The sequence below is a fragment of the Anopheles bellator genome, chromosome 2, assembly GCF_943735745.2.
Source record: "Anopheles bellator chromosome 2, idAnoBellAS_SP24_06.2, whole genome shotgun sequence".
Classification (NCBI taxonomy): domain Eukaryota; kingdom Metazoa; phylum Arthropoda; class Insecta; order Diptera; family Culicidae; genus Anopheles; species Anopheles bellator.
In genome coordinates this window covers 2,440,857-2,452,862 of record NC_071286.1, presented here as the reverse complement: position 1 = coordinate 2,452,862, position 12,006 = coordinate 2,440,857, and the positions used below count along the sequence as shown (strand labels likewise).

General features: G+C 49.1%; 3 protein-coding genes across 3 annotated transcripts; 1 reads left to right on the top strand and 2 right to left on the bottom strand.

Moving 5' to 3' along the window:
• Positions 1-431: 431 nt before the first annotated feature.
• On the bottom strand, positions 432-1,066 carry LOC131210311 (large ribosomal subunit protein bL20m). The gene is made up of 3 exons (XM_058203538.1): positions 926-1,066; positions 569-860; positions 432-501 (listed from the first exon to the last, which is right to left on the bottom strand). The coding sequence occupies exons 1-3, from the start codon at positions 1,010-1,012 to the stop codon at positions 485-487; spliced, it is 396 nt and encodes a 131-aa protein (XP_058059521.1). The 5' UTR covers positions 1,013-1,066; the 3' UTR covers positions 432-484.
• Positions 1,067-1,171: 105 nt separating this feature from the next.
• On the top strand, positions 1,172-3,010 carry LOC131209954 (protein-S-isoprenylcysteine O-methyltransferase). The gene is made up of 5 exons (XM_058203129.1): positions 1,172-1,490; positions 1,581-1,842; positions 1,907-2,016; positions 2,081-2,188; positions 2,259-3,010. Exons 1-5 carry the CDS (start codon positions 1,293-1,295, stop codon positions 2,439-2,441), a joined length of 861 nt encoding a protein of 286 aa, XP_058059112.1. The 5' UTR covers positions 1,172-1,292; the 3' UTR covers positions 2,442-3,010.
• A 262-nt stretch (positions 3,011-3,272) lies between these two features.
• Positions 3,273-4,986, bottom strand: LOC131211068 (coiled-coil domain-containing protein 63). Its single transcript, XM_058204417.1, has 4 exons — positions 3,967-4,986; positions 3,811-3,856; positions 3,571-3,742; positions 3,273-3,498 (listed from the first exon to the last, which is right to left on the bottom strand). The coding sequence occupies exons 1-4, from the start codon at positions 4,984-4,986 to the stop codon at positions 3,273-3,275; spliced, it is 1,464 nt and encodes a 487-aa protein (XP_058060400.1).
• Positions 4,987-12,006: the final 7,020 nt, after the last annotated feature.

Genomic DNA, 12,006 nt, shown 5'->3' with positions numbered 1-12,006 from the left:
GGGCATAAGACTCTCTCAGAGCCTTTACTCCAAAGGAATATAAAACCCATTCAAGAGTCACTTTTTGTCAGAATAGAGCAATTGTTTTCGGAGCCCTAGACGACGACCCAGAGTCGCCAACACCTTCAGAGTTGGGGCTCCCTGCTGTTACTTCTAAAGAGTCTTTTCCTTTGTGAGCCCTTGCCAACGAACCATAGTTGCCGACTCCCTCAGAGTCGGGGCTCTTGTTACTTCAAAACCCCATACCAGTTTACGTCTCTCGGAAAGTCCATGGGTATGAGTATGGGACATGGCCGTGGGCCGCACAAAACAGTTGAGCGTGCCGCGTGTTTGAGACCTCCGCTATAGGCGGTATTGAGCAGCGTTTTACCCCTATAATTGCTGCATAATAGCTTGTCACCTGTTTATGTACGGGGTACATTATTCCATTATTTCAATTATATTGTTACTTTTATTGTTTAATCTACATCACTTTATGCATGGTTCATTTGTCGCTGGGTTCTGAAACACGAAAATAACGGCTTATTAGTAGAAGCTCCACAATTGCTGTCTGTTTTCCCGTACGCACCTTCCTCCGGCACTTGTTGGCTTATTTTTGCCAGCGCCTCGAACGTTCTCGGTTCCCAGATGGCCAAATCCGCCAGTACCTTGCGGTTCAGCAGGACATCGTTCCGATAGAGACCGTACTGGAAGTCTGCAAACTGCAAACCATGTTGTTCGCTACCGGCATTTACTCGCTGAGCCCATAGCTCTCGCATGTCCTGCTTTTTGAGTTCGCGTCCTTTAGTGGCGTATGCGAGCGCACGATGTACGTTGCGGATCGCTATGGAGTAACAATTTCGCCGGCGCCCGATATAGTGCTGTAATGCAACCGGAACGAGTCATTAATGCGCGTCGCTGTTTGCACTTAAGCTATGCTACTCACTGCGCTTAGTTTGAAGATTTTACGCTTTCGCCAGAACTCATCTGGTCCCCGAGCGCGCACAAAGTTCACAATCGACGTGAACACCATTGTTTGGATTGTATTGCAGTACTCCGATTACTCTTTCGCAGCACGTGTGCCGAATCAAAACAAACATGTGCAATTTACGTAACGTCATCCGCGCGGCCCGAGTGACAGATGTAGTTGTCAAAACACAGCCAAAACACACTTTCCGTGCGTGCGACAAAACCGGATAACGTATCGGCACCATCTGGAGACAGATGGGGCGTAATAGTCTATTTTCTAACTCGAGTGCTTGTATTAGACCATCCACATAACGGAAAACACACAAAGGCGATAAAATCACAAGATGATGCTGTGCTACGAAGGAAAATTAAGTCTCTGCTGCTTCTTGGGGGCAATGCTCAGTCTGGTGCTCTTCTACGGAGCGGAGTCCTTTTGGTTCGACGTGAAGCAGGAGTTTTTGGCCAAAGTCGCCCTGGCCGTTGCATACTATATTGCGCTGAACGTCATCATTCGGATACGGTTAAACGCGCGGGACTATCAGGCAAGTACCGGCGGCTCTCTTCCGCGCTCGGAACGGAAGGGTAAATTTAATTTTAGAACGATTGATGTAACGTTCCATTTCTGTCCGCAGATTGCCGTGAGGGCAGCTTTTCTTGGATTCGTCATGTCGGCAGGGATCGTTGTGTTCGAAAGTGCCGAAGAAAAGTACAAAGCTTTCGGCGTGTATGCCACTCTGATGGCCCTGTTTCACTACTCCGAGTATTTGGGTATCGCCATTTGCAACCCGAAAACGCTTTCGCCCGACTCGTTCATACTAAACCACTCGATACACTATGCGTTGGCCGCTGTAGCTAGCTGGGTTGAGTTTTTCCTGGAAGTTCGGCTCGTGCCGGGTCGGTATGCGCCAGGTAGTGGAAAACGTTATTTATCAGTGACCATCCCATATTCTACTTGCAGAAATTAAAACGTACAAAGTTTTGTGGATTCTGGGCGTGATTGTGTGCTTGGCAGGAGAATCGCTACGGAAAATTGCAATGATAACGGCCAGCAAAAACTTCAGTCACATCGTAAGTAAAAGTGGAACGGAAAGGTTGCTGAAGCCTAATTGTGATTCCGGTTTTGGTGGAATAGGTGCAATTTGAACGCCACAACGAACACGAACTGGTCACACACGGAGTGTACGGCAAAATGCGGCATCCATCGTACGTGGGGTGGTTCTACTGGTCCGTGGGAACCCAGGTGAGACGCCTTATAGAGGAACTTGTACATCCGGTATGCTGTAGCGCACTTTTTGTCCCATTCCTTTTAGCTGACCCTGGCCAATCCGATTTGCTTCATTATCTATGCCATTGCCAGCTGGAAGTTCTTCCACGATCGCATACTGATGGAAGAGATTACACTTTTGAACTTTTTTGGAGAAGAGTACATCCGGTACCAGGAATGCGTTCCCACAGGGCTGCCGTTCATTAAGGGGTTCCGCGTGGAACCATGATATTTCGAGCCTGATCCGGACGCAGAGGATCGCAACAAACAATTCCGTACGGACAAATGTAATGAGACTGACGAGGGGGTAAGCATTGGGATCGGTAAGGTCGAAGAGGGCACTGGGCCGGATCAGGCGGGCTCACAAGAGGACAGAAGACGAAGCAGCTTCGGGGGCGGATCGTATCAGGGACGAAATAGACGACACTCAGGTAGCTACGACAATTGTGACGATCACGACGCATCGTCGATGGTGTAGTAGCCCCCTCTTTAGATGATAGATACCAATGACCACATAGCCAGGAACCGTATGACTTACTTTAAACGAGGGGTTTCGTTTCGTGATAACTTTTTGATATCGATTATTATTTTGAGCGAATTTATTTACAAGTCACCAATATGCAGAGCCAAGCGGCATACGACCAACGTCTAGCACAGATATCTGATCTCCGGTTGTCATCGAACAAATCGGCTGTGGCGAACGCTTACACAGGGCGCCGTCTTCCGGTTCTTAGCCAAGGATTAACTAAAGCACAGTAACGTACCGTACGTACCAAAATGTAGCACTGTATTGTAGAAACGGAGTAGTTATATTTTCAAAACCAGAAATACAGACCTAACGAACGTACTAATTTATTTGCATTATCTGTTTTTTCTTGCAAAACACAGTACAAAACCCAGTGCACTAACAGTGCTTCAGACGGAACTATTTAGACAGGAATCGGAAAAGGGTGTGTTGTGGGTAGATTACCAGTTCACAGTGTTTTCGAAGAGTGTTTCACGGGCCAACAGCACATGCCGAAGCAAACATTATGAACGGCGTTCTAGAAACGGCTACAAACTAGTTCCTCTCCATACGGACCTTGGCCGACTCCTTCACGTTAAAGTTGGGTACACGGTCCTTCTTACCGAGGATCTTGGTTGTCGGTTCGATGTAAGTGACGTTGCTGATGATGCCCAGCACTCGCCGCTCGATGATGCCAAGGAACAGCTTGGCGTTGTTCAGCGTAACACGACGCTCGTTGTTCAGCAGGTTCAGTATCGGGGCTTCGTCACACATCAACAATCTGCAACGGCAAGAGGGATCAGAGTTTACTTCCCTTGGACACGGTGGTCCCCACAGTACGCCCGCCCAGTACTTGTAAATTCTTTCCGCCATTCGCAACAGCTCGTCCAACTTAATGTCCCACTTTTGTTTGATCTCCAGTGCCGCATCAGCCGACTCCTTGCACTGCTGCTCGGCCAGTCGCAGCGCGTCAATGTTATCGTCCTGGGAATGTTCTTTCGACTCATTGATCGCTATTTGTTCAGCTATGAAAGGGGAAGAAGGGCAATGGACATCGGTTATCCGCATTCCTACAACCTACCGACCAACTTACTAATGTTGTCCTGCAACTGTTGAACACTTTCGGTGAGCGTTTCCACCTGGCAATACGAAGGTTTTAACAAATTGTCAATAAGGTGGTCATAAAAACGATCAGTGTAAAAGTAGGGAATGTGTGCCGAGAAGGACAAATGAATACACAAATAAATACCTCGTGGCTCAGCTCGTTGACGTAGTTGAACAGGGCAAAGTTTTCCTCTTCCTTCTTGATAAACTTGGCCACTAGCCGATCGATGTCGTCTTCGCCGGAGAAGTTCATGATGCGCGTCATGATTTGCTCGTACTCCTGGTACTGCTTCTCAAGGTGTTCCAGCATCTTCTTGCGCTTCTGCGCTTCGCGTTCCTCCAGTTCGGCATTGGCCCGTCGTTGCCCCTTAATGCCGAGGAATTCCTGCAATTTCGCGTCATGATCCAGTTTCCGCTGCAGTTCGCGCATCTCTTGGATGTGTGCCAACTTATCGCTCTGGCCCTTGTCCTTCAGGATCTGCAACTTGGTGCACAGTTCCTCGCGCGTATCGTACGCCGACGTGGCCTGTTCGATCAGATCAATCATGAACCGTTTGCCTTCGTTCAGCCGATTGACCAGCTGTTCCCACATTTTGTTGAAGGTCGCCCGCTCCGTCAGCATGTGGTCAATATTCTGTCGTAGCCTGGCGTTTTCCGCAATCACCGAGCCGGACCGCTTGTTGACCACATCGAGCCGATTTTCGAGCTTCTTGACCGACTGCTGGGCCTTCGCTATCGTCTCGTTGTACAGGTTGTCCGTCACCTCGTTGTTGCGTATCTCGGCGATCTCGCGATGTATCTTTTTGATGTGTCCCTCCAGCTCCCACAGGCTGTCCTTCTTCGCCTTCAGCGTATGCTGCGCTGCTTCCTGCCGCTCGTACGCCTGCTCCAGCACCGACTCCAGTTCGAGTTCGCGCTTCGAGTGGGTTCCGTTCTCCTCGCAGTTTAGCTGCAGCTGGAGCTGTTGCTTTTCTTTCTCCAGCACCCGGAGGTTTTGCTCGAACTTGCGCAACGCTTTCGATTTCCCCTCGAGAAAGATGGACCGCTCGTTGAGCAGCGTGCGGAGCAGCTTCTGGAGCCGGGAAATCTCCGCCTCGGCCAGCTGGTCCATCTCGTACTGTTCGGCTGCCCCGATCTCCGACGCCATCTTTGGTTGGCTAGACATCTTTGGGCACGTTGGGTCGGGTGGTTGGCCTCAACAGCTTAACAAAAAGCCTGGTCCTGTTCTGTCACAATCTCGTATCTCGATCTTCGATCGTATCTTTGCCGGAATCCTATCAGAAAAGGCGGGAAATGTAAAACATCACCTTGGTAAACTTTGCAACGATTTGTTCGCTCTGATAATGGTCCGAGGATAAGCACAGCAAGTGCTACAATTGGCACACAAACTGGCAGCATCGGATTGAAGATGAATAGAGCGTCTTTTTGAGAAAGTTGGGAAAAACGCGGGAAATCGAGCGAAACAAAAGTGCGCAAAAGCAAAAGAGACACGGCGATAGGAATGAAGAACTTAAAAAGCACTACAAAAACCCCAGTCCGGGGCGCGCGAGTGCGAAAACAATGGTGCGAAACGCCAATGTTGTCCGAAGCTCATGCACTAAACAAAACACTAACCCTTCCGCGGAGAAGAGGCGAGAAGAAATGGAACGGGCCTTACCTGCGTTTTGTCACCCGATGGTACGTTTGTGCGTCGGAATAATGTTGGCAAACAATCGATTTCTATTTTCTGTTGCGGCTGCGACTTCACTTTCATCGGAAGACCCTTCCCCGGGGTGTACGAAGTATGTTGGCCCTTTTTTCTGCGTCGAGAAGAAAAACTTAACCGGAACCGTGAGTGCGTGCGTGCAAAATGCCACTCATCCGCGGCTCGGGTCGATGAGAAAATGGGCGAAGATCCGGCCGCCCCAGGGTTGATGCGGGAACCGCGAAGAAGGCCCGCCTGCCAGTGACTGGACCCCGTCGAACGAGAAATAGGAACCCGAATCTGGGCTTCGACCTTGTTTGATCAATACAGCGCGCGCCGAGGTTACCGTGGCTGCCTGGGTTCCCTGGGAGCATGATGAAGGGGTGCGAGCGCGCAAATGCGCTTCCGGTGGGCCGGAATTCATCTCCACGAGCACGTCCCACGACGGTGGCGGGGAAAGCAAATCTTAAAGATTGTTCCGCGGAGCCCCGGATTCATCCAATGCGATGTCTATTAATTCCGGCCGATCCGGAGATCAATAGTGAAAGGTCCGCATGCTTTGCGTACTCCATAATTTCCGCTCGTGGCCCAGTTTTTACGGGCACTCCGTCCCGTTCCGCTGGATCACGCGATGGGTCACAGAAAAACTAAATGGGAACAGACAAATGTTGACCATCTGCAGGGCGGTGCTTAAAGCAATGAGCAGTGTACCGCTTGTTCCGACGACCAACCTGGAACAGGGAAACAACGCACTGCATCCAGCGTGTGGCCATCGCATGGAAAATGCGGTTATGACGTCCAGTTGCTGCGCTTCCGGCTTGACGTTATGTCACCATTTTGTGCCATCTAGATTCAGTCTCTGGAGCGTGAACTATGCCCGGAGCAGGCTTAATAGTTGTTGGCATTCGCTGTTCCGCATAGAAAACGGAGCGTACATGGCCCCACACACCTAGATGGACGCAATAGGAACTCGAAAACAGGTGATGTGAATATTATCTTGTGCGTTTCATCTCATTACCTTTTGGATGTAACGGTAAATAAACACACAGTGGATTAAACTGGTTCTACAATAATTCGAAACTTATAGCTGATCACATTTCGCCCCAGTAGTCAAGGAATTGATTTGAACAATTTTGTGTCATTATATCCGTTACTATCCAACAGGTCATTCTACATTCTGAGCAAACTATTTCGCTCACATCTCGTGTCGTGACGGTCGAAGGACCTCGCTGTTGTGCAGCATAAACGTCTCGTCAAGCTCCGATCATGTCATGAGAACGGCAGAATAGTCTTCTCAGGCCGTTGCTTTAAAGATTTCTTACTTTATTGAAAACACAGTTTCTAGAGAAAATTTATGTTATTGAACTGATCGCTGGACGTGGTGTACTTTTACTAACTGCTATCGCCGAGTTTATACAATTTATTACTCAAAGATACAAAATTTAAACTTATTCTCACCCAAACTTGAATGAACATTGAAGATTATTGAGGTTCATCCTTATTGTGAATTTTCGAATGTGCTGTCCGATTGCCTGATGTCCTGAACGCTTTGTCACAGACTTTACACTTGTATGGCTTTTCGCCAGTGTGTATGCGGATATGAATCTTTAGATTACATGACTGTGTGAACGACGCTGGACAATGAGGACACTGATGCTGTTGGTCCTTATTGTGAATTTCGAAGTGATATGCTAGACCGCTTGGTGATTTGTACGCTTTGTCACATACTTTACACTTGTATGGCCTTTCGCCAGTGTGAGTGAGGATATGTATCTTTAGGCTACATAACTGTGCGAACCTTGATGAACAATAAGGACACTGATACTGTTGATCCTTATTGTGAATTTTCGAGTGTACTGCCAGAGTGCCTGATGAATAGAAGGCTTTGTTACAGACGTTACACTGGAATGGCTTTTCGCCGGTGTGAGCGCGGATGTGGATTTCCATTTTGTAAAAGTGCGTGAACCTTGATGAGCAATGAGGACACTGATAATATTGATCCTTGTTGTGAATTTTCGAATGTTCTGCCAGATTGCTTGATGAATAGTAGGATTTGTCACAGACTTTACACTTGTATGGCCTTTCGCCGGTGTGAGCGCGGATGTGTACCTTCAGCCTGCTTAAAAATGGATATGTTGCGGAACAATGAGGGCAGTGGTGCTTGTGGTTTTTGGAATGGCTTTTGCTATGGGCGTTCCGGGTTCCGGGACTCAAGACATTTTGCGTTGATGCTGCCGCTGAATCATCGGCACACGTGTTGTCTGCCACGGTCACAGGATGATCTTTTCGATCCTGACAGATCGAGTCCAAGGGAAGACCATTCGTTGTTTGTAGCTGATGCTGCTTATCGACCTCTTCGTACTCTGATTTGATTACAATCGGATTTTCCTCTGCCTCGAACAAATCATCAGGTATTGTGCCGCAACATTCATATGTCATATTCGCTTCATGAACAATACAACACTTCTTATTCGAGTGCAAATCGTTCGCTGCATCCGGTGCATCCTCCGTTTTAATTGACAGTTCTGTGCGAATCGTTTGTTCGGCAGAGTGATCAAGACGTTCTTGACTGACTTCTGATTCGTTGCTCGCTGTGCTCTGCTGTTCGATACATTTATCGACCAAATCATTGTTTTCACTGCATCGCCAGCGAAACAGATTCATCTTTTCCAAACGCACTTCGCACATCATGCACAAATACGATGGAACTTGGAAATTAATCTGGAAAAATAAGAGTGCCATAGAACAGTCTTCCTTTTGGCACAGGGCGAAATGTGTGTTTCAACAAATGTACTACCTGAGCACCGGTGCATTCGGAGAGCTTTTGAAGTTTATATTGTTCGGAATCGTCGTTCGCTAGAGCCTCCAAAGCATCATCATTCGACAGACACCATCGACATATTTTTACGTTTCTGGAAAATAATGCGCTATTATACCTTCCAATCCTTTTTGAACTCCAACTTACTCAACACCATCCTCTTTCTTAATCAATGCCAATTTTGGCTGCAATCGTTTAATAACGTGATTTCGTAAAATCGTCCACTTTGCAGTTGTTTATTAAACGAAGGGTTCGGTCTTTTGACAATCGGTCCATTTTTGACAGCTCACGAAATTTCGTAAACAAACAGGACGCGAAAATTCGCAAACAACGGCGCTCCTTAGAGAGTGGGTAATTTGAGTTGCATTGAGTGCACTCATTTCGATGATTTTTTCTTAATAGTTTCTATGATTTGTGGTCAGGGCTGTTTTCGTGTCGAAAAGAAATTGAGGTCATCCATTTATTAAAACATGAACATTCCACTACGTTGCTCTTCTTCCTCACTTTATTTCTGTCATTGCTTGTGAAACCTAGTGTAGATCAACCCTTTAATGTACCATCAACCTGTACCATTAATTCTTGATCTTCTTCCGTGCACCGGCCTGCGAATGCTTCTAGCCGTGGCATAATTGGTTGACCCCATTTCTTGGGGGCGGCTATCGGCGTGCAAACATCTAGAAACATATTCATGCGTATCCTGATTTCAAAGCCCGGCCTATTGCGCCGAGGAGCGAGCCTCCGAAGGGCCCACCGCGTGTTGTGTTCAACATCGCCACAATGCTTCACAATGGCGCAATCGGCTGTCACAAGCGAGGGACGAACAACAAATGTGCATTCGTTGGCGGCCTGGCCACAACACACAAAGTGGCGGGGCCCATTATATAGCAGCTCGTCGTCATCTTTTCGGTGGCCACCTCGAGCCTTGGCGGCCGCATTCGAGTGCATCCAACGGCAGCAGACCGACACCGGTGTGTTGTGTTGCGAAAATCCCCGGTTCGTTGCAGCTCTGCAGCCGACTGATTCGCGAGGAACCAGGCGCGCACAATTATTTACAACCCACCTAGACGGCCTAGTCTGGTTGTGTTTTGGCCCCTAGCACCCCTTACGGCCAGGGCTGGCAACGGTTCAGTGCGAGTTACGGCGTTCTGCCAGCGATAAACAATGGCGCAGAATGCACGATCGTCCGCGCCGTTTGATTTGGGTTGAGGGGTTTAAAATGATTTTGAAACCCCTTCGTGACCTTAAACAGGAGTTGTTCGCTCGAGATTCCTTCCTGTTCCTTGTGTGCTGGCTAAAATTATTCCCTCGGAACCGAGACCATCATTTCATCACAATTACTGCGGTTACGCGTTGTAACTGTGATACATTTTGGACACAAGCGGCACGCTCAGTTGGTCAGCTTCTAACCGCCCGAACGGTCAGGGCTAAAGACCGTGGCGAGGCGAGCCAGCGGAGCAATAAACAGCGAATAAGAATTTCACGCTTGATTAGACGGATTGCGCGGTCCGGTCCGGTGTTAATGGTTAATTTCCTGCAACCGACGGATGGTTCTGTGCGGAAATCGACGGTGCATCGAAGGTTTTTGGGCAAGCCAAAAGGCTGCTTCCTGCGCTTCGTTTACCAGTTTACACCGAGACACCGACGTCCACGAAGAGTACGCCTCTTGGCCGTTTAATGGCTTCAATCGTCGCTTGAAGAGAAAGTGAGAACCGCCTTGCATCTTCGCCCCCCGTAGAACGTGACCGGGTGGGTGAGAAACTAGCTTCACCAGGAAATCGGCGGATCGCTGGAGGAAAAGAGAGATGTTTCCCACCGATCGTGAACCGGGCCGAAACCGAGATAGGAAGGAAGCGTAAACCGCGTAAGCATCGCTGTCGATTTTGGGCCCTCTTGGCCCTCCGGCGGCTCGGCAGACAATTGGAACCAAAATTCTTAATTACTCGCGCGCGGCGCGTAAAACCGTTTCAGGTTTATGGGTAAACACACGGAACGGTCGTAACAATGTTGGGAAAAAGGCTGACGTTTCACTTTAAGGGCACGTTGCGCGTGTGACCGCGAGCGCTCCACCGACACCTTCGCCCCGACGACGGATTTCTTCCGCTGCTGCGCGCCATTGTGTTGCGGACGAAAATTGCATCCGAGAAGTGCATCCGAGGGGGGAGCGTTGAGCGGAGGAAGCCCTCGCTGGCCCCCCAAATTAGGCCGTGGGGCACTTTGGTGGTTTTTCGGGGTAATAAAGGAGAACCCCGTGCGAGAAGTTCACGGACGACGAGATCGTGGACAATCGCGGCGCGAAACGGTAGCACCACGGCGTTACTGTTCGGGTGATAATATTTATGATGAGGGCGCCCACTGTCCTATAAAGTTTTGGGCATTGTGACTCGGGAACTCGGGTAACACGCTCGTCACGCGGCACGCAAAGGGAAACTTTCTTCCGAACGCAAGCGACAGCGCTAACCTACTAACGCAGCGCCATAGTGTACCCACTACCGTTTAGGGTGCAAAGGTCTACGAAAATGGTGCTGCCTCGTGGCGTTCTTGTACTTCCACACCCGCCAACAGCTGTGTGCGACCGAGCCATTATGGTTGTCAAAGGGCTCCAGCTAATTAGAGCCATTACAAGAGCCCATAAAATAGATGGTTGTGTGTGAACTGTGTGGTTGAGCGCGTTGCGCATACGACAAGCCATGAGACTGGCTTCAATTCCTCCCGCGTTCGCACACGTGATCGTGTGCGCCGAAGATCCACCAGCTTTCCGTTTTCTTTCCCGACACAGGAAGCGGTTTCGCGAAGAAAATTGTTTCATGGCCAATGAATTCGAAAGGGGCCCAATAGGGAAATGGGCGACAGTGAGTGCGTGACCGGGCCGGGGTTGGTCCGCGGCCCAGGTCCCCCCTGTTGTTCGCACTGAAGAAGAGGGTGTAATTATTTGTTCGACGAGACTAGCCGAGGCGTCTTCTAGCCGAGGAGATTCCTATCCTTTCGCGCCGCGCCTAGCTTAGCATTAACTCTTTGCACACATTTAAATGAATAATTCAAATTGGCCCATGATTAATAGGAGCTGGCTCGGGCGTTTGAATTTGGAAGCGAAACCCCGACTATGCCCGGGTTGTGAAAGTATATAGGCGATTGAGGATGTTGCTTTCAGTAGTGCAGGTTTCCGATCGTCAGAAGAACCTCATGTGAATCCCTTCTTCTTCGCCGCACAGGGGGGCGCAAAGGTTAAACGCCCGAGCATATTGCATCATTTTCCCGTTTCCTCGTCGGCCCAAGTCGATGTCGATCACGAGAATCGTTATTTGCATTTTAACACACACGGTGAGAGTGGCTCAATCGTCGGCGGGAGCCACAGAAGTGCCGGAACGGAAATTGATCTCTTCGGCCATGTTTAGCTTTCCATCGCCCGTTTCCGTTGACTAGACGAACGGATCCCGGGGCCACATCGTGGTGATGCAACCCATCAAACAGATAAACTTCTCCCGAACAAACGCGATGTGCGGTGCATCTAATTATGAGCTGCGGTGCATTTCGCTCGCTGCATGGTGGCTTAAGGCTGTCACGACGAGTGCCAAACAATGTTTATCGCACGGCTTTCGACAGCGTTACTTAGCACACCGACAGCACATCTCACGTGTGATTAGTAGAAAGGCATGCAGGTGAACCGTTGTGAATTCGGATACCAA